General features: G+C 46.5%; 1 protein-coding gene across 2 annotated transcripts in view; it reads left to right on the top strand.

Annotated features, from left to right (window-relative positions):
• The first annotated feature begins 284 nt into the window (after positions 1–284).
• LOC129330846 (ceramide synthase 4-like) overlaps positions 285–21,177 on the top strand; it is an 82,204-nt gene continuing 61,311 nt past the window's right edge. For both annotated transcript variants that reach the window (XM_054981067.1, XM_054981066.1), the window contains exon 1: positions 285–446. In XM_054981067.1, coding sequence (XP_054837042.1) covers positions 346–446 — 101 coding nt within the window. In that variant the 5' untranslated portion in view covers positions 285–345. The remainder of the gene's footprint in view (positions 447–21,177) is intronic.

Genomic DNA, 21,177 nt, shown 5'->3' with positions numbered 1-21,177 from the left:
TTTAAGAGAGAAAAAAGTCTCCTCAGCCTAAACAATGAGGTGAGGAAATAATGGAGAACAGTAGTGGAGATCCTCCCTTTGCACTGGCGAAAAGGGAACTGAGGGAGGAGTGTCCATCCTCCAGGCCATCAGATGGTTTCAGCATCAAGGGTTCAAATGGTGGCCCAGTGTTCTAAAGAGCTCTGAAATCTTTTCCACGGACTGCAAAGAATCTGCTGTGATGATGAATTCTGCTGATTTTTACTGGCCTTTCCTTTCCCCCCTGTCAACAGGGTAATGCTGCCTGTAACCAAGTGGCTCTGGAAAGATGAATTTTGGTTTCCTTCAGGATTCACCTGGGAGGACATGAAAGATACTGAAGAGATCCGCTACCCTCAGCCCCGTCACCTCCTCCTCAGCATCCCTTTTACAGCTCTCCTCCTCATCCTCCGGGTTGTCTTCCAAAGGCAAGTGTTATCCCATTGCAAGCATGTCAGTGCAAGCTAAATATTTACCTTCTTATCTTTCATGGCAATTCCCATGCAAAAGAAGCAGATAGCTGTTCTAATGGAAAAGTGTCTCAATCAGACCTCTTCAAGTTTGCTGTCTTCATGCTCTCAGGGAAGTATCAATCAATACTCTGTTGTTTTTTATTCACTTACTGATACTCCATTTTTATCCCCAGTTGAAGACCTAAAACAAGTTACATTTCTTTCCCCTCCTCCACTTTCTTTTCATAACAAACACCCTGGGAGGTAGGTTAAGCTGAGAGAAAAGGGCAGCATGGGGATTCAAACCTGCATTTCCCAGATCCTATACTAACACCAAAACCCTTATTTATTTATCTGGACTGTTTCTCTGCTGCCTCTTACTGCTGACTCCTGCTTAGGATGGCTCAAAATTTTAAAAAGTCACAAAATAAATTCTTAAAAACATTGGGCATATATAGTGTAAAAAAGTATCCACAAAAGAGAAGCAGATGGTTTAAAAACTGGCAAAATAAATCTCATAATTTGTCATCACCATCTTGCTCATCATCAGCAATCTTTATTGCATTAGCAAACAGTCATAGCAAAGATAGAAGGAAAATTAAATATCAATTAGGATAAAATTTAAAAAACAATAAAATAAAATTTCAGACCTTTTTTTGCAGAAGGATTAAAATAGAAAATCTAGTAATAAAACACCATACAATACAAAGGCGAATGACCCAGAGTACAACAGTCACTGGTCAACTATGCTTGGGTCAGCACGCCACATCATCTTTTTAACCTTTATTTTTATTTTATTTTTATTTTAGTATTTCGATTTATAAACCACCCATCCCCAGGGGCTTTGGGCGGTGATCAACAGTTATGCTGGGAGCTGCAAACCTTGCAATTTGGAGAGTTATGGATTTGTTCCTATCTGCTAATAATAAAACACAATTTGCCTGGCCTGATCTTCCTGGGAGTTAAGATATAATGGTTCTCAAAATTTGCTGAACTCGACCTCAAATATAAGACACTGGAATGTGATATGGGACAAAATCTCAATGGACCTATAATTAGAGCAGCACACTCTTTTACTCTATGGAATCCCATTGTAACAGCCTTCCAAGAATGTGAGCACTAGAATATCTAGGCATGCCTTAGTACAGTCCTTTCTCTTGTCATATTTTACTGTATAGGTAAAGTATGCTTGAAGAGTTGGAAGGAGGGAAGCAACTGCATATAAAGTAGGGTTGTTCTCAAGGTGCTAACTAGTCTACCATCAGTTTGACCACTCTGGTGTAACAATCTTTCTTTTATTCAAAATTTGGCAGCATAGAACCCAAGGGTCCTCAAGTATTCTTTTAAGAAGTCAAGGCTAGCTACTAATCTCAATACAAAGTTGTACCATGAGTTATCCTTCATCTCTCCATATGGCAAAGTTAAAATACCTGAAGTTGTGCAAAAGATTATTTTCATCCAATAGTTAATGGCTGCTTTATGGAATAAGATTATTATTACGGGTAGAGATAATTGTACTCTAAACATATCTGAAGATGTTGAAGAATCGAATAACTATTTGCAGTATGAAGGATTTTTTAAAAACTCACTTATTAGTTTTAAATTTAAGGCCACAAAAATATCAAGGTAGCATAATTTAAGAAGATAACCATCTAATTCATACGGGAGCAATAATCCAATCATCACCACAGGAGTCTTCAGACCATCTAATATCCCCCAGATTTGAAGAGCACTCCAAACTTGTTTCAACACCGGGCAGCTACCAACAATCCAGGCAATTCCCAGGGGCTTGCAGGCTTCACCTTCCGAGGGTCTTCCCAAGCTTCCAACAGGTTTAAGGGGAACATTGGGCAACATTCCAGTGCCTCTGAGCCACTTAATATTTCTATATCCAAGAATAGTACAAGATGCTTCTATGGCGTTTCAAGTAGATATGGGCATGAACAGCATTACAAATGGAAAAAAACAATGAACAGGCTGCTCAGCTGCTTGCGAACAGGCTGTTCATGATTAGACATGGGCACGAACAGCATTACGAACAGAAAAAAACCACGAACAGCCCATTCTGCTGTTCGCGAGCAAGCTGTTTGGGAGGCCCCATCCTAAACGAACAGGTGGTCGTTAAAAGCCTTGTTCCTTGCCTTCGGCAGACATTTGGCAAGCCAGACAGTCTAAAACCTGCTGCAATCAATCCCCTTACAATAATTATGCAGTCACACAAACGTGTGAGAGACCACAGGTCCTGATATCTGGGATCCATATGGAATTGGAAGAGCTAATGTAACTTTGCAGAACTGCACAACCACAAATTGCACTGCGCTCTTGAAAAAGAGATTACGAAACAGGGCCGATTCCAGACGGCCCTCCCCATCCCGAAACATCGTGCGTCGTCACGCGGAAAACGTGAAATATCGCGTTTTCTTGCGCGAGTTTTGCGCAACGTCGCGCAAAACTCGTGCGAGAAAACGTGATATTTCGCGTTTTCCGCGCAACGATGCGCGACGTTTCGGGATGGGGAGGGCCGTCTGGAATTGGCCCAGGAGTTCAGCTTGCGCCCTGTTGAGCGCATGGTGGTCTGTCATCTTCCCTGAGGGCTGGACGTCTCAGCTGTGGTCTCTCCCGGTGGGGAATTGGTCTCAGGAACGTTTCCATCATAGACCACTGTATACAAGAAGAAAGGAATACCTTCCACAACATTTGAAAGTGATTTTTGCATAATTATTGTATGGGTCTGTAAATCTTATTACTGTGGGTTTGTTTTTCTGTGTGTATTCTGGTTACCACACAGTATTGCCCTTCCTATTTCACATTGAAATCAATCCCCTGGGCAACTGGAGGGAGGGACTGAACTCTGTCTGAACTCCTTCTGGCTTTCCTTCTGGCTTTCCTTCTGGCTTTAACTGTTCAAAGTACTTCCAGCAGAGAGTCCCATTTTTGCCACTGTGAGGAGAAAATGACAACAAAGGAGGAGACCCACGTATCATACCTTTCCCGGGGTGCAATCGGTCTGAAACTTGGGGGGACTTCGGAGGACAGTGAGGACAATGTCCCCTGCAAATTTGGTGGGTATTGGACATTGGGAAGGGCAGTTTGTAGCCCCTCAAAATGTCTGCCTTCCAACAGGCAGTTCCATTTTTGCCACTGTGAACAGAAAATAAAAGCGAAGGGGGGCACATGGATCATGCCTTTCTCAGGGTGCAATCTCTCTGAAACTTGGGGGGGCGGGTCCTTTGGAGGACAGTGAGGACTAAAGGGGGAGAGCCATGGATCATGCCTTTCCTGGGGTGCAATCTCTCTGAAACTGGGGGATTCTTCAGAGGACAGTGAGGACTATGTCCCCTGCAAATTTGGACATTGGGAAGGACAATTTGTAACCCCTTAAAGTAGCTTCCACCAGCAGGGGCGTAGACTTTCCAATTTTCCGGGAGGGGGATGGGGGCGAGCCAGAGGTATTGCTATGCCAGTGTCATCACAGGGAGGAGCCAATGACATCACAGGAAGGGGCTTCCATTGCCACCATCTATGGAGGTGGGGCCATGGGAGATTTAGGGAGGGGTTCCGTACAAATTTAGGAGGACTCAGGCACCCATGGAACCCCCCTAACAATGTCCCTGAGCTAGGCCAAACCTAGGAAAACGTGGGAGTTGGTCAGTGGTTATAGTGCTATCTCAGCTATCTCTTGCTGTGTCTTGTTTTTGAAATTCACTTTTAGGATAGTCATTTTATGATCCATACTTATACATACCATATGTATAGGACAAACTAATGCTCATAAATTTGACACTAAGAAAGGCAACACAGAAAGGCCTGTAAGGGAACATTTTTAAAGTTTTCCTGGACATATATTTACAGGAGTCTTGATTCTGCCTTATTCATAAGGGTGACTTAGTACTGAAATTTACTAAATTATGGCATTGCAGATGCCTTCATTTGGTAAATGCATGGTTGAAGTCTGAACCAGGGCAAAATACAAAACAGTTGCCGTGCACTCAATTTCTGAGCAGTGTACAGAGTGCGAAGTAGTAGCAAACTCCCATCTTCTCACTTCACACTCATATCCTATAAGGGAGTACAAGCACATTTTGAGGCAATTCAGAACAGTGCTAGTCATGACCCCAAAGAAAACTCGTAGTTATACTACCTAGGATTTTATATACCTTGCTTTCTTAGCCCACTACTTAAACTCCACCTTAAAAGATATTATTAACCAAATCACAGCCTGGACACAGGGCAAAAGGAAATTTTTAAAAGGCCTCTGATCTGCACCCCCCTTCCAATCTTGTTCATGCAGATAGGGCTTCTCATTGCTTCAGAGAGACAGCACTCATTTTTAGGAATTGTCCTTTTCTGCAATAGATACCACCTCTCCATTTAAACATAGAATGGAAATTGAAAGAGGAGTTTAGGAGTGGCTGAAGCAGCCCCCCCCCATACATTACCATAAAAAAAACCTAACTGTTCTCCCACACCCAGCAAAAAAAAGCCACAAACAAGCAAACAAAGCTATTTCAACAAGGAAACATAAGGCCTACCTTTTCATGAACCACGAACCACGGAACTGGACCAGTTATAGGGGTGTGCAAAGGCACACTATTTCGGGATTCTCGTTTCGGGTATACCCGAAACGAGAATCTGTTTCGGCAACAGCTAAATCCGAAATGGCAAGCCGTTTCGGGTTTAGCAGTTCTAGTATTGTTTCGGGTTGTTTTGGGTTGTTTCGGGTTTTTCAATGGGAAAATGCCTCCGTCTTCCTGGACGCCTGGGGGAGGACTTTTCCCACCTAATCAAGCCAAAATTGGTGGGGACCTTCCTCTAACTCCTCTCTAACAACCCCCCAAGTTTCAGACCGATTGGACTTTGGGGGGCCATGTTATGGCCCCCCAAACCAGGTCCCCCTATCCTCGCCTAAAAAAAGGGAAACGTGAACGTATTTTTAGCTTGCTGCTGCTAAACTTCTTCATTATTTCCTATGGGGAAAAAATGAAGAGGCAGGCTTGTCTTGCCAGGGGTGCCATTTTGCATGCAAAATGCCCCCCAACCCTCAGGGGCCCTTCTCCCACCTTTCCTCCCACCCCCCACCAAGGCACAGCCTGCTCTCACTTGGGGGGCATTTCATGGCCTCCCCAAGTAGGTGCTCTTTTCTCTACTACTTACAGCTGGGGGAGGCTTGTCTTGCCAGGGGTGGCATTTTGCATGCAAAATGCCCCCCAACCCTCAGGGGCCCTTCTCCCACCTCTACTCCTACCCCCCACCAAGGCTCAGCCAGCTCCCACTTGGGGGGGCATTTCATGGTCTCCCCAAGTAGGTGCTCTCAGCCCCCAAAGTCCACCCCCTACAGCCCCACACAAACCCAATTCCACCCCAGCTGCCACACACAGACCCAAATCCCCACATTAGCCCCTTGTTGTCAGAATTTTGTTAGTGGGTCGGAACCAGGCCTTTTTGGCCCATGTTAGAAATAAAGAACCAGCTAGAGTTTGGAAAAAGAAATCTTCCAAAGGCTCTCTCTCTCCCTGCAAAATATTTTTTTTTTTTGAAAAAATTTTTATTGGGTTAGAATCCGTTATTTTTACATTTACATCCAATTTTCCCCCAATTTTTCATTTCTAATCCCCTCCCTTTCCCCCCCTTTTGTTGACTTCCAACAGCTTTCCCACCCTTTGTCCCTTTTCCCTTACTTCTATTAAATTCCTCTATCTAAAACAGATATACATTCTCCATTATATTAAGCAGTACATCCTTAACTACTTTTCTTGTTATATACCCAAACTGTAAGTCTTTGTTAAACAATTTATCCCATTTTCCGGTTTTAAATATTTCTATATATCATAAACCTATATATCATAAACCATAAAAATCTTACACTTAAATCAAACAATTTGACTTATTCTCTATATATTACTCATTCTATCTTTTTATGGTAATTCTATATAGCTCATCACATAGTCAATCAATTTGACTCTTCTATACATTCAGTTTGGTGCATTATATAAATCTTATCAAAGAAAGAAAATATTGTTGGTTACTCAATCCTTATATTTAAACCTTATCATTAATTATTTTCTATCAATATTCTATCTATTAACCTATATATATCTATATATATATCAATCTGTTAATCTAACTGCTTATAAATTCACATTTATCTCTTCCTCTCCCGGTAAAGTCACCCCCCTCTATTATACTTTTATTATACTTCAGTAGTTCTCAAACTGCCACAGTTTTCCTCCCACCTCCCATTTCTTCTCCAAATATTGTTTCAGCTTCTCCCAATCTGTGTTAAACTGCCCTGAGTCCAGATTTCTCAGTTTTCTTGTCATCTTGTCCATCTCTGCCATGTACAGCAATTTGTAGATCCAATCTTCAATAGTTGGCACTTCTCGTACTTTCCATTTTTGCGCATACAAAAGTCTAGCTGCTGCTGTCATATAAAATGTTAACGTCCTATGATGGGCTGGAATTCCCTCCATTCCCAAGTTTAGTAGCAGGAGTTCTGGGTTCTTATTTATTTGAAACTGTAAAATTTCACTCATTTCTCTTATTATTTCCCCCCAGTACTGCCTGGCTACCTCACATGACCACCACATATGATAGAGGGAGCCCTCATGCTTCTTACATTTCCAGCATTTATTAGAAGTGTTCAAATTCCCTAGCGCAATCTTCTTTGGTGTCATGTACCAACGATAGATCATTTTGTAAATGTTCTCTTTAATATTAGTACATGTCGTTGTCTTCATTGTAGTTTTCCACAAGTATTCCCATGCCTCCATTGTTATTTCTTTATTAAAACTTATAGCCCATTTCACCATCTGTGTTTTAACTGTCTCATCCTCGGTATACCATTTCAACAGTACTTGGTATACCTTGGATATTCGTTTCTTATCTTCTTTAAGAAGGGTCTGCTCTAGTTCCGAGTTCTCTGTTCGTATACCCCCCTTTACAGAGTCCGAGTTATATAAGTCTCTGATCTGTCTATACTGGAACCAGTCGTAATTAGGTGATAGTTCCTCTTGCGTCTTTATTCTAAGTTTAGATGCTTCCGTTTTAGTTATTTCTTTGTACGTTAAACATTGTTGTTCATTATCAACAGCTCTCGGATCTATCACCTCATATGGAACCACCCACAAGGGAGTTCCTTCTTGTAAGTAAATTCTGTACTTCTTCCAGATTATATATAGACTTCTCCGTACAAAATGGTGCAGGAACATCGAGTTGACCTTTACTTTGTCATGCCATAGGTATGCGTGCCATCCAAAAAATTTTTTTATATCCCTCTAGGGCTAATAGTTTCTTGTTCTTTAATGTCATCCACTCTTTCAACCAAACTAGGCAGATTGCATCATAGTAAAGTCTCAGATTGGGCAGTTGCATTCCGCCTCTTTCCTTTGCATCTTGTAAAACTTTTACTTTCACTCGAGGCTTCTTGCCTGCCCAAACAAAATCTGATATTTTCCTCTGCCATTTTTCAAATTGTTTAGAGTCTCTGATGATTGGTATTGTCTGTAGCAAAAACATTACTCTTGGTAACACATTCATCTTAACTGCTGCAATTCTGCCCAACCATGACAAATTCAGTCTATTCCATTTAATCAAGTCTCTCTCTATCTGAGTCCATCGTTTTTCATAGTTGTTTTTGAATAAATCTATATTCTTTGCAGTCAGTTCAACTCCCAAATATTTCACTTTGCTTGTTACTTCACAATCCGTTGTTTCCGTTAACAATTGTTGTTTCTGCTTAGTCATATTTTTACATAATATCTTTGACTTCTTTTTGTTGATATAAAAACCTGCCAAGTCCCCAAACTCCTTGATCTTATCTATCACTTTTGGCATGTTCTCCAATGGGTCCTCTACAATTAACATTATGTCATCCGCAAATGCTCTGACCTTGTATGAATAGTCCTTTGCACCCACAGTCGGAAGAAAGAGACAGACACAGCATTTGGAACTAAGGGCTGCTTTATTAAACATAACATTAACAACCAACTGCGGCAAGGCAAACTGGCGGTACAGGTCAAGCCACGGGGTCCAACCAGGACCTCCGCCTTGACCTGCATGGGCGAGCCCCGCTGCCCCGGGCTTGAGCCATTCGCAGAATGGCCTAGACCCGGCCGGCCAGGCAAAGGGTCCCCCCTCAAGATCCTAACGCCTCAGCCATAAAGCATGAGGAAAGGACTTGCACCCGGGGTTCCCTGTAGGCGGTCTAGCCAGGTGGTGACAGCCATGAAGCATGCCCTCCTTCCTGACAGACCCCTTTCCCCACCTATGGGGAATTGCCAAAGGGGGTGCTCACCGGCCCGCTCCCTACTCCCCAACTATTCTCCTGCCATGACACCTACACAGCGACACCCATAACATGCCTCTCGTCCTGCTCCAGTACAAGGTAGGCGAAAAACCCAAACCCCATATGGCCAATCAAGGAATGGGAAAAAATTCCTACCTGGCTCAACAGCAGCCGGCTAATCCTATACTGAAACAGGGCGAGGCGGGTGGGCCGATCGCGTGGAAGGGACTGGTGCTGTAGGGCGGAGACGCCGGCTAAGGCTATTGTCTCCGCCCACCAGACAACGACCCGGATGCCCGGGAAAAGGTCTGCCTCCACCTCCAGCTGTGCGTGCAAACCTCAGCACCCAGCTAAGCTGCAAGCAGCAGCTGGGTAAGTGCTGCTTTGCACCCACAGTCGGAAGAAAGAGACAGACACAGCATTTGGAACTAAGGGCCGCTTTATTAAACATAACATTAACAACCAACTGCGGCAAGGCAAACTGGCGGTACAGGTCAAGCCACGGGGTCCAACCAGGACCTCCGCCTTGACCTGCATGGGCGAGCCCCGCTGCCCCGGGCTTGAGCCATTCGCAGAATGGCCTAGACCCGGCCGGCCAGGCAAAGGGTCCCCCCTCAAGATCCTAACGCCTCAGCCATAAAGCATGAGGAAAGGACTTGCACCCGGGGTTCCCTGTAGGCGGTCTAGCCAGGTGGTGACAGCCATGAAGCATGCCCTCCTTCCTGACAGACCCCTTTCCCCACCTATGGGGAATTGCCAAAGGGGGTGCTCACCGGCCCGCTCCCTACTCCCCAACTATTCTCCTGCCAACGCGGATGGCCAAGCCTCTGCTTAGGCCCCCGCGCCCCACAGGTGGCTTAGTGCCAACCTGAGGCCTTGCCGCAGGTCATCTAAAAAGATATCAGTACCTGCCGCAGACAGGTGAACCCCGTCAGACCTGTAAAGGTTGGCAGAAGCGGCCCGAATCCTAGGGTGTGGGAGAAAAATCCCTAACCCACCAGCTAAAGACTTCTGAATGGCCCTATTGGCCCGGCGCAAGGCCCGTGCCATGCCTCTAGGCTCGAGGGTCTCCCTCCATGCCCTTCGAGGAAGCATCGCAGACCAAAATATATGGGTACGTGGCCACCGAGTCTTGATAACCTTAAAATCGGCAACTACCTGCAGCGAGAGGGCCCGACCTTTCAAAAGGCCAAGATCATTGCCGCCCAAATGAATAAGAACAATGTGTGGGGGAGGACCCTTCCTCCCCCTAAACAGAAGTGGTAACAACCCTGACCATCGGAGACCCCGGCGGCCACACCATTCGATGACGGCACCATCGCTCAGCCCCAGCTGAGATCCAATCGGGGATTTTCTGGCGTGGACTGCGGCCCAAAACACCATACTGTGTCCCACAATCAGTATCCGCTTCCGATCTCGACGCCCCGCCAGACCTAAAGAAAATAATCAGTCAGTAGATGATTCACACATCGGCAACGGCCGCACATACGAGCGATAGGCAGAAGAACGCCATCTGCCCACCCTCTGAATTGCGTCACTCGCGTACCCCATTACAGCTGCCGTGGAGGCAGCCCCAATTCGAAAAGAGTGGGTGCCAAACCGAACTCCCTGTAAACCCAACCGCTGCAAGGCGCTACTGGTGACAGCCCAAAATTGATAGCGTGTCAGTGGGGAAAGGTCCTCATGACGAAAAAGCAACCCCGGGCCACTACCCCGTACGGCCAAATAGCGCCGCAATGCCTTTACAGGGCACAAACCGATTTCACTGCAGGGGCCCAAAACAATATCAGACCCCTGTCCCAACTGGTCTGTTTTTGACCGCCTCACTCTAATAGAAACGTGCCCACCCGTGAAGGTAAGGTCCTGGGCCCGAAGGGCCCGCTCAGACTCATCTAGCCGCGACTGGGCAACCAGCTCACCCACCCTAAGGGCACCAAAAAACGCAGTCAGGGAGGCTGCATGAAAGAGCCGTACTTCAAAATCCGAAGAACAGACGCACTTCCAGACGGAACGAAGACCCCTGAGAATTGCAGGGGAAATAGGCTGACGCTTATCCCTAGGAACCGAACACTCCCTGGCCCAGCCCTCGAGCATTTTTCTTAGACGGAAATCGCCAGTAAAGTCAGCAAAACCACGGGCCTTACTAATAAAGGCAAGAGCAGCGAGCTGTCCCCTAATGGACCTGACGGCCATACCGCGCTGATGCTGAGCGACACAAAATTGCAACATGTGCTCGACCGGGACGGGCCAGAGATCCTGCAACCCGACACGGGACCGAAAATCCTGCAGCTGTCCTACCGCGCGTCCATACGATTTTCGGGTGCTGGGGGCAATGGCCAACAGAATGGCTCTGTTCACTTCTGATTCCCAAGCCGCCACACCTCTGGGGGGACTCTGCAAGGAAACCAGTCGGCGTCGGGGGCTAGCTGACGAAAACGGTAGATCTGTTGGCGAGACAAAGCATCTGCCAGACCGTTGTCAACACCCGGGACATGCCTGGCACGAAACAAAATGTTAAGCCGAAGGCATCTCAGTGTAAATGCTCGTACCAAGTGCATAACCCTAGCTGATCTAGAAGTGAGGGAATTTACTACCTGGACCACAGCCATGTTGTCGCACCAGAAGTGCACCACATGGTTAGATAATTCCTGACCCCATACAAAAACCGCCACCAGGATGGGAAAAAACTCGAGAAATGTAAGATCCCTGTCAAATCCCAAAGACATCCACTCACTAGGCCAGCGTTCAGCGCACCATTGTCCCCTAAAATAAACGCCGAAACCGATGGTTCCTGCAGCATCCGAAGAAACTTGTAAACCATCCCCTAATAAGAGGTCACCCCTCCAAAAAGTGACCCCATTGAACGATTCCAGAAACTCGTACCAAGTCTCAATATCGGCCTGCATGCCCCTGTTAAGTCGAAGCCGATGGTGAGGCGCACGGAGAGATGCAATTGCATCACACATCCTGCGCAAAAAAGGACGGCCCGGGGCAACGGCCCTACAAGCGAAGTTCAAATAACCAACAAGTTGCTGCAACTCAAGCAAGGAAACCTTCTTTCTGCCCCTGATATCACGCAGACGATCCCTAAGCTTTCCCACCTTATCATCTGGCAGACGAAAAGTCTGATTGATGGAGTCGATCTCAATGCCCAAAAAGGTCAAGACCTGGGCAGGGCCTTCCGTTTTCTCCTCAGCTAGCGGAACACCCAAATCCTTCGCTAGGGATTGGAAACCCAACAAGAGCCTGGTACACTGGGCGGTGCCCAGCGGCCCAACAAATAAAAAATCATCGAGATAATGCGCCGTGTCGCGGCAATGAAGCCGCCGGCGCAACTCCCACTCCAGGAACGAACTAAAGCGTTCAAAAGCTGAGCATGATATGGAGCAACCCATAGGCAGGGAACGATCCATGTAATATCCCCCCTCAAAACAGAACCCCAGCAACTCAAAATCCTGTGGGTGGACAGGGAGAAGGCGGAACGCTGACTTAATGTCACATTTCGCCATCTCCGCTCCCAATCCACACCGGCGCACCACCTTGACGGCCTGGTCAAAAGAGGTATAACGCACGGAACACAGCTCCCCGGGGATGAAATCATTAACTGAAGCTCCCTTAGGGAAAGACAAGTGGTGAATCAAACGGAATTCACCAGCGGCCTTTTTGGGAACTACTCCCAACGGGGAAACCCTGAGACAAGGCACAGGAGGCGAGGGAAATGGGCCTAGAACTCGGCCCTCAGAACATTCCTTCAGAATTTTTCCCCGAACTATGTCCTCCATGCCAACCACGGAGCGCAGGTTATTAGACATGAAGGGGGCTCTAGCCCCCTGGAACGGTATTCTAAAACCAAACTGAAAACCTTCAAGCAAATACAAAGCATCCTGCCGCCTAGGGTAACCTTCCAGCAGTCTCTCAAGCACTCTCACCCTTACCGGGCTGGGGCCCTTTACTAGGAAACTGGTGGGATCCCCCGCCACCGGGCTTACGTCCCCCACCTCCAGGTTTGGGTTTCGGACAGGCCGAGTAGGGATGGGGGCCCGAGCAAGAAGGGCATTCGTGCCTATACTTGCAGGACCTGCGAGTACACACTCCCTTGGACGTGAAGTCCCAGCAAAGCAACCGGGGTTGAACCTGTTGCCCCGCCTGGGAGCGGGTCAAGGACGTTGCCTGAGGCCGGTGAATCAGATGGCCACTGTCGGCCCTGTCACCTGCGTTCGGCTTTGCCGGGGACATGACCTGCAGCCACAGTTGCTGGTGGATTTGGTCCCACGGCAACTGGGGATGGAGGGCCGCGCGCATCCTAAACTCTTCGTCATACTGCAACCATGCAGCACCGACGAAGTCTGTGTACCCGCGGTAAATTATATTCAGATACTGAAATAGAGAGACAGCCCGTAAAGGCTGGGCTCTACCCAGCACCCCCGCGTAAATAAGAAAACCTGGCAGCCAGTTGTGCCAGTTGCGGTCCACTTTTCTCCGCTTAATCTTTTCCTTATCCCGCTCGTCCAAGTCTTCCTTGTCCTTCTTCTCCAGTTCCCTGAAGAGAAGGCTGAAGACGTCGACATATTCCCCTTTAACTATCTTGTCCCTAGTTGCCTGGGTGAGATGGTCACCCAATGGAAGTGCCGTGTCGCCGAAGGGCAAAGCACGGTAAGGAACTAGACCATAAGGGGACATACCATAGGGGGGGAACCCCCAAGATGGATAAGGTGCAAACTGACTAACCGTAGCCGGGGCACCAGCATATTGCCCCTCGCTAACCACCCAAGGTACTTGAGGACAACCCCTGTCTGCCGCAGGGGCTGCACTAACTGGGGGCAGCCCAGGCCAACCCAGATAACTTGCCGTAGGTTAAGTGGGTGCAGTTTGTGTAAGTGAAGGTGTAGAAAGACCTGGGGACCCGGAGGCAGCGGCCTGACCCCAGGGCCCCCATGGCCATGTGTATGCCTGAGCAGGCATGGATGACTTACCCTCCATGCTGGCAGGCTGTACGGCCACAGCCACTTGCTCAACTTCACCCAAATCACCCTGTTCCAACACCGCTCCAGCAGCATCCGCAGAAGGCTCAGCATCGGTCTCTTGACTGGGTCCAGCTCCAACCTCTCCAGCTGTAGACTCAAGGGCAGAAATTCGCTTTAAAACCTCCATCCTAAACGCTGACTTGGAAGCAGCTCTTACTGGCCTTGCACGCTTCTGCGCTGCTACAGCGCCCGCCTCACCGCCCTTAGCCTTTTCTAATGCTTCAAGGCGTTTCAGGATCTCAAAATGGAAATGGTCTTCCCCCTCCTCATCCGAAGAAGAGACAGCGATTGGAACCCGTTTAGGGGGCTGTCTCTTAGCAGGCTGCTTGCCCTTGGAGGGGCCCTTGCCTTTTCTAGAAGCCATCCCAATGGGCGGTGTGGGAACCAAGTTTATCAAGGTAAAGCCACCCGGCCCCAAGCAAGCCTAGGAATGCCAAAAGGTAAAAGGAGTAGAAAGCTCTGCCCTCCCCAAGGGCCAGCCAAAACTCACTCAAATATGCAAGCAGAGGAGGGGGGGGGGCGTTGCAACAGGCCACACAGGCAAGCGCAAAATGGCGGCCGCGCGGGCAGGGAAGATGGCGCCCCCACCGAAGGACAGGAGGAGTCTCCTAAGGTCAGAAGCCGCGGAGACCCAAGCCCCCCCAGTCCCCCCAGCAGGCCGCCACAAAAGAAGCAGCCGAAAGTACCCCCCCGGTAGAAAAAATAAAAGCCGCGGAAACGCGGCGCAAACCGAACTGCCGGCCAAGCGGCAAGACAAACGCCCACGCTGGGCAAGGAGACGCCGCTGAAGCCGGCCCCGGCACCCAACAGGCCGCAGCCGCAGGAGACGGGCGGAGGAACGCGCCGCCGCCGAAACCTCCGCACTCCAGCCGGGCCGACTGCTCCTCTTCACCCCCTCCACCGATCGCTGGGAGTGTGCGATGCACGTCCGTCCCAGCCGATCGCGTGGAAGGGACTGGTGCTGTAGGGCGGAGACGCCGGCTAAGGCTATTGTCTCCGCCCACCAGACAACGACCCGGATGCCCGGGAAAAGGTCTGCCTCCACCTCCAGCCGTGCGTGCAAACCTCAGCACCCAGCTAAGCTGCAAGCAGCAGCTGGGTAAGTGCTGCTTTATTTTTATTCCACGAATTTCCTCATCTTGTCGTATTTGTATCATCAGAATCTCCAATACTAAAATAAACAACAGTGGAGACAACGGGCAACCTTGTCTTGTTCCTTTACTAATCGTCAGTTTCTTAGTCACTTCATCATTCACCACAATTGCTGCAGTCTGGTCTCTGTAAATTTCCTTGATTGCTCTGATGAATCTTTCTCCCAATTGTAGCTTTTCCATAGTGGCAAACATAAAGTCCCAGTTTAAATTGTCAAACGCCTTTTCAGCGTCAACAAAGAAGAAACCAACCTCTTTATCACAACGCTTGTCATAATATTCAATAGCATTGATCACTGTCCTTAAGTTATCTCTTATTTGTCTGTCTGGCAAAAAGCCTGCTTGTTCCTCTTCTATGACTTCCGAGAGCCATCCCTTCAGTCTCTCCGCCAATATCTTCGCAAAAATTTTATAGTCATTGTTAAGTAGCGATATAGGTCTGTAATTTTTCACGTTAGTCAAGTCTTGGCCCTCTTTTGGGATCAATGATATGTTCGCTTCACTCCAAGTGTCTGGAATCCTTTGATCCCTAAAAACTCCATTCATCACCTCTTTTAGGAATGGTGCCAGTTCATTAGCCATTGTCTTATAAAATTTAGCCGTAAGTCCATCTGGCCCTGGCGCCTTTCCTAAATTTGCGGATTGTATTGCCTTGCTTATTTCCTCGTCAGTTACTTCACTGTTCAATTTATTTCTCCAAGCTTCCGAGATTTCTGGAAGTTTGGTTTTCTCCAGATATGTCGCTATTGATTCTTTATTTACTTCTTTCTTATTGTACAGCTTAGCGTAAAATTTATAAAAGGCTCTACTAATGGTAGTCTGCTCCAGATACGTTTTGTTGTCTTCACAAATTTTATTTATTATTTTCTTTTCCCTTCTCTTCTTCAATTGCCATGCCAGGTACTTCCCAGGTTTATTGGCACCCTCAAACGCTTTTTGATTCAGTCTTTTAAGATTCCACTCCAATTCTTTATTACTCATTGCTGTTAGCTGCTCTTGGAGTATTTTAATTTCCTGGTATAATTTCTTTTTCCCTGGTCTCTTTTTTAGCTGTATCTCTTTGGCTTTTATTTTCTCCTCAATCTCTTGTCTTTTCTCCTCTTTCTTCTTTCTTGCTCTACCATTTAAGTCCATTAGTATGCCCCTTATAACCGCCTTATAAGCATCCCAAACTTTATTGGTTGGTACTTCTTTATTCACATTATATTGTATAAAAAACTTTGTCTCTCTTCTCAATATTTCCATATTCTCTCTTTCCTGTAACAAGTCCTCATTTATTCTCCATGCTTTCCTCTTTCTCCTTTTTCCTAGTTTCCACATAATTGGGTTGTGATCTGAGCCTACCATCGGCATTATTTCTACCTCCTTAGTCCATAACGCTAAGTCTTTTGAGGCCCAGATCATGTCAATTCTTGATAATGTAGAGTGCCTTGCAGAATAAAAAGTAAACTGTCTACTTTTAGGATATTCTCTCCTCCATACATCTTCGAGAGTCTCTTGTTGAATCAACTCAAAAAAGAGCTTTGGCAATAGTCCTCTTTTCTTTTGTGCCGTTGTAATCTTTTTATCTAGTTCCAAGTCTGTCACTCCATTGAAGTCTCCAGCAAGAATTATCTGGTCATATGAAAGGTCATCTAAATGCTTCCTCAAATCCTCAAAGAAGCTTTCTTTTGCACCGTTAGGTGCATAGAGTCCGACTACCAACACTCTCTTTAAATTCCAAATACATTCCACTGCTACAAATCTGGCTTCCACATCTCTCATAACAAATTTTGGCTGTAGCTCCTCTTTTATATACAACACCACTCCTCTTTTTTTCTTGTTGGAGGCCGCTACAAATTCTTTGCCCAATTTTCCAGATTTTAAATATTTTACATCCTGCTTTCTAATATGGGTCTCTTGCAAACAAACAATATCACATTTTTGTTTTAGTAGCCAGTGAAAAATATTTTTCCTCTTATTCGGTGAGTTTAGTCCATTTACATTCCAAGATATTACTTTACATTCCATGCTCATAATCTTGTTGGTAAGTCTTTTTCATTGTCCTTAATAAATTGCTCCATCTCTCGCTCAGATCTGATACGTTTTTTGACCCCTCCAAACTCAAAGGACACTCCTTCTGGTAACTCCCATCTGTACCTGATTTTCATGTCCTTCAAGATCTGAATTAGCACTTTATATTTTTTCCGGTCCAATAACACTGACCTAGGTAGTTCCTTCATTATAATGATCGTCTTGCCATCAATCTCCAATGGATCTTGAAACTGTTTTGTCACAATCTTCTCTTTCATATTTCGTGTCGTAAACTGCACAATCACATCTCTTGGTAGTTTCCTCTGGGTTGCAATTCTCGAATTCACACGATATGCCACATCTAGGATAGCCACAACTTCCTCCTCCTCCTTCCCCAGGTATTCAGCTAACACCTCAGTCATCTGTTCTTGCGCTGACTTTCCTTCCACTTCTGGCAAGCCCCGAAAACGTAGCTGCTTCTCCATGTGTTTAGTTTCTGCAACTGACATTCTCCCCTTCACCAGTCTCATCTCTGTTTGTTGCGTGTCTGCTAAATTCTCCATCGCGTCTTCTACTGTTTTAACTCTCTGCTGCGTTCCTTGTAGTTCACTTTGTATTGTTTCCATACCTTTTTTCACTTCTGACAGCTCCGATTTTACTGTCTGTGTAACCTCTTTAACCTCTTTAATCAGTTCCAGTTTCGTGTCCTTAAGTTCTTTAATCACATCTAAAAGTTTTTTATCCAGGTTTTCTATTGCCGATTGCCACTCTTTTTTTGACATCGTGGGGCTTGCTTTAGCTCGCTCCCACGAGTCCGCTCTCTTCCTTAACTCCGTGGCGTAAAATTTAAAGTCTTTTTATTTTAAATGTCCCGGTCTTCTTGCAAAAATTAAATTTTAAAGAGTCCAAAATGTCGGGCGTCTTTTCTCTATGGTTTCTCTATGATTTTGTAATCCAAGATGGCCTACTTCCTTTTCCGCTGAAGCCGCGACCCTTCCCCTTTCAAAGATGGCGATTCCCTTCTTCCTGCCCTCCTGCAAGGGCCGCTTCTCTCCAGCCACTCTATTGTTATTACGCACTTCCTGTCTCCCGTCTTCCCACAGCAGATCTCGCGATGGTGTCTTTTTCTCACAGCTCCAAAGCCACAGGTATTCAAAACAATAGTCCGTTTTCTTTAATAACTTCCTTAAACTTAGTCTCTTTTCAGATACAACTCCTGCCGAGTCTTCCCCTCCTTTTCACTAGTCTGTTGCAGTTTAAAAATCTACTTTTTTTCCTCTCTGTTTTTGTCAATCTGTCCCGTATCGGAAGATAATGATCTTTACCTTCTCTTCACTTTTCTCGGGTTGTAATCGCTGTTTCGATTTTAAGTTCTCCTCTCAGCTTCTTCCCCCAATCGAAGCTTGGGTATGTAGGTCTTATGCCAGCCGAATTGGCCCCAAAACTGCCGCAGAGATTGTAGCCGACCCGTCGCAAGGTGGGACCTCAAGGATCGAGAGGGGACCCGTTGTGTAGAGCCCCCCCCTCGTCCGAGATCTAACTCACCCTAGGGTCTTGAGCGTTCTTTGCCTGCTCTCCGCCTGAGAGCAGTCGGCCGCAGGCTATTTTCACCCCGCCGGCCGGTTAAAACGGCAGTCCGGTCAGCTCCGCAAGTGGAGCTGCGTTAGACCTCCATGAATCCCAAACCGGAAGTCTCTCTCCCTGCAAAATAAAGTTGCGTTTCCTGAGAAGGTTTCACCTTCTGTGTCAGATAAGGCTATAAAAGTTGTTAACTGTTGGCGACCTTTGAAGGGTCATCTGGCCATTGCATGTAAATCACTAAGAGGACACCAGGACAAACAGCAAACAGCTTATCTTCAGGGAGAACAGGATATCCTATGACTAGTGGTGTGTGAACATTCCTTTGCAAATTACAAATGCATATCAAAGATGCAGTCTATCACAGAGGTAAGGGATGTGTAGACTTGTGTTTACACGAAAGACCCTCAACGGAACTGTCTTTCAAGAACAAAGACAATGTAATTGATTAGGATGTTAACAAGCCTTTGATACCTCCCTATAAAGGAGGGAAGAACCAGATATTCGGGATCCTTCTCTTGTTAGAGGGTAGGGACTTCACTGGTCCCTGCTCTCTGCAATGGAGGGGTCTCAAGGATCCTTGATTGGGGGAAAAAGATATCTTAATTGTTTTGTATTATTGTTATGTCTAACTAATGATTTTGTACTCTGTATCTATCTCTGTAGTGTTCTAGTGTTCAGCAGAGGTGAGGCCCTGAACTGGTGCCTTGTTTCTCTGCTTGTATTCTCCTTTGCCTTTTTAAATAAAAACTTCCAGTCTTGCTTAAGACCTTTTTGCAGCTGGCACATTATTCTTAACAGAGACATCAGTTTAGTACTAGGGAAAGATCAATTGAGGTTGCACTCTTTACATGCCTACGGTAAGAGGCAAACCCAAGCAACTGGTGGACTAGTCCCCGGTTGCAGAGCAACAATTTCCACAACACCCCTCACAGACCCAAATCCCAGACCCCCAGCAGCCCTACACCCATAACCCCAGGAACAGGCTGGCCAGCCCTCCCCTTTTGTTCCCTATGCTGGGAACTTCTAAACTCTCTTTCCCAGGGCAATTCCACACAGCCCAGGGGTGCCACAATGGTGGGCAAACTTCTGAGTGCCAACTTGTCTCTGGGAAAGAGCACCTGACCTGACACACAGACAACCACCCCCTGACACCCCCACCACCTATAGAGGAGGCTGGCCAGCCTCCCCATTGTTCCCTATGATGGGAACCAACTGCACAACAAAGAATAAAACACGAACAACACAAAATAAAGTTTTTTAAAAAATATTTTCTCCCTTTCAAAGTACAAGTAGGCAAAGCATTATGACACATTACACCAGCAGTCCCCCACACAGAAAAATAACACAACTCTCACTTAACATCAGAGAATCACAAAAGCACAATTCCTGTCAAAAACACTTTATTTCCTTAACTGCTTTAGGTTACACAGTAGGAGGCACAACAGGGCATGATAGCAGTGTACTACACAAAATAATACAACCCACTTCTCCTTTTTTGACAGCAATTGTGTTTGGGTGATTCTCTGATGTGAAGTGAGTTATGTTATTTTTGTGTAGTACACTGCTTTCATGCCCTGTTGTGCCTTCCTACTGTGTAACCTAAAGCAGTTAAAGAAATAAAGTGCTTTTGACAGCAATTTTTTTGGGGTGATTCTTTAATGTGAAGTGAGTTGTGTTATTTTTGTGTAAGATACTGCTGCCATCCCTTGGGTGTGCCCCCCTGCTATGTAACCTAAAGCTGTTCAAGAAATAAAGTGTTTTTGACAGGAATTGTGTTTTTGTGATTCTCTGATGTTAAGTGAGTTGTGTTATTTTTGTGAGGTGGAATGCTGGAATGCCCTTTGGTGTGCCCCCCCTGCTGTGTAACCTAAAGCTGTTCAAGAAATAAAGTGTTTTTGACAGGAATTGTGTTTTTGTGATTCTCTGATGTTAAGTGAGTTGTGTTAATTTTTCTGTGTGGGGGACTGCTGGTGTAACGTGTCATAATGCTTTGCCTACTTGTACTTTGAAAGGGAGAAAATAATTTTTAAAAAAACTTTATTTTGTGTTGTTCGTGTTTTATTCTTTGTTGTGCAGTTGGTTCCCATCATAGGGAACAATGGGGCTGGCTGGCCAGCCATCTCTGTAGGTGGTGGGGGAATTTGAGGGAGGGTGTCTGTGGTTCAGGTGCTCTTTCCCAGGGACAAGCTGGCACTCAGAAGTGCATTGTGGCACCCCTGGGCTGTGCAGAATTGCCCAGGGAAAGAGAGTTTAGAAGTTCCCAGCATAGGGAACAAAAGGAGAGGGCTGGCCTTTGCCAGCCTGTTCCTGGGGTTATGGGTGTGGGGCTGCTGGGGGTGGATTTGGGTCTGTGAGGGGCTAATGTGGGGATTTGGGTCTGTGTGTGGCAGCTGGGGCAGAATTGGGTTTGTGTGGGGCTGTAGGGGGTGGACTTTGGGGTCTGAGAGCACCTACTTGGGGAGGCCATGAAATGCCCCCCCAAGTGGGAGCTGGCTGAGCCTTGGTGGGGGGTGGGAGTAGAGGTGGGAGAAGGGCCCCTGAGGGTTGGGGGGCATTTTGCATGCAAAATACCACCCCTGGCAAGACAAGCCTCCCCCAGCTGTAAGTAGTAGAGAAAAGAGCACCTACTTGGGGAGGCCATGAAATGCCCCCCA

This window comes from Eublepharis macularius, chromosome 5 (assembly GCF_028583425.1).
Source record: "Eublepharis macularius isolate TG4126 chromosome 5, MPM_Emac_v1.0, whole genome shotgun sequence".
Taxonomy (NCBI): domain Eukaryota; kingdom Metazoa; phylum Chordata; class Lepidosauria; order Squamata; family Eublepharidae; genus Eublepharis; species Eublepharis macularius.
This window is presented reverse-complemented; position numbering and strand designations above follow the sequence as displayed.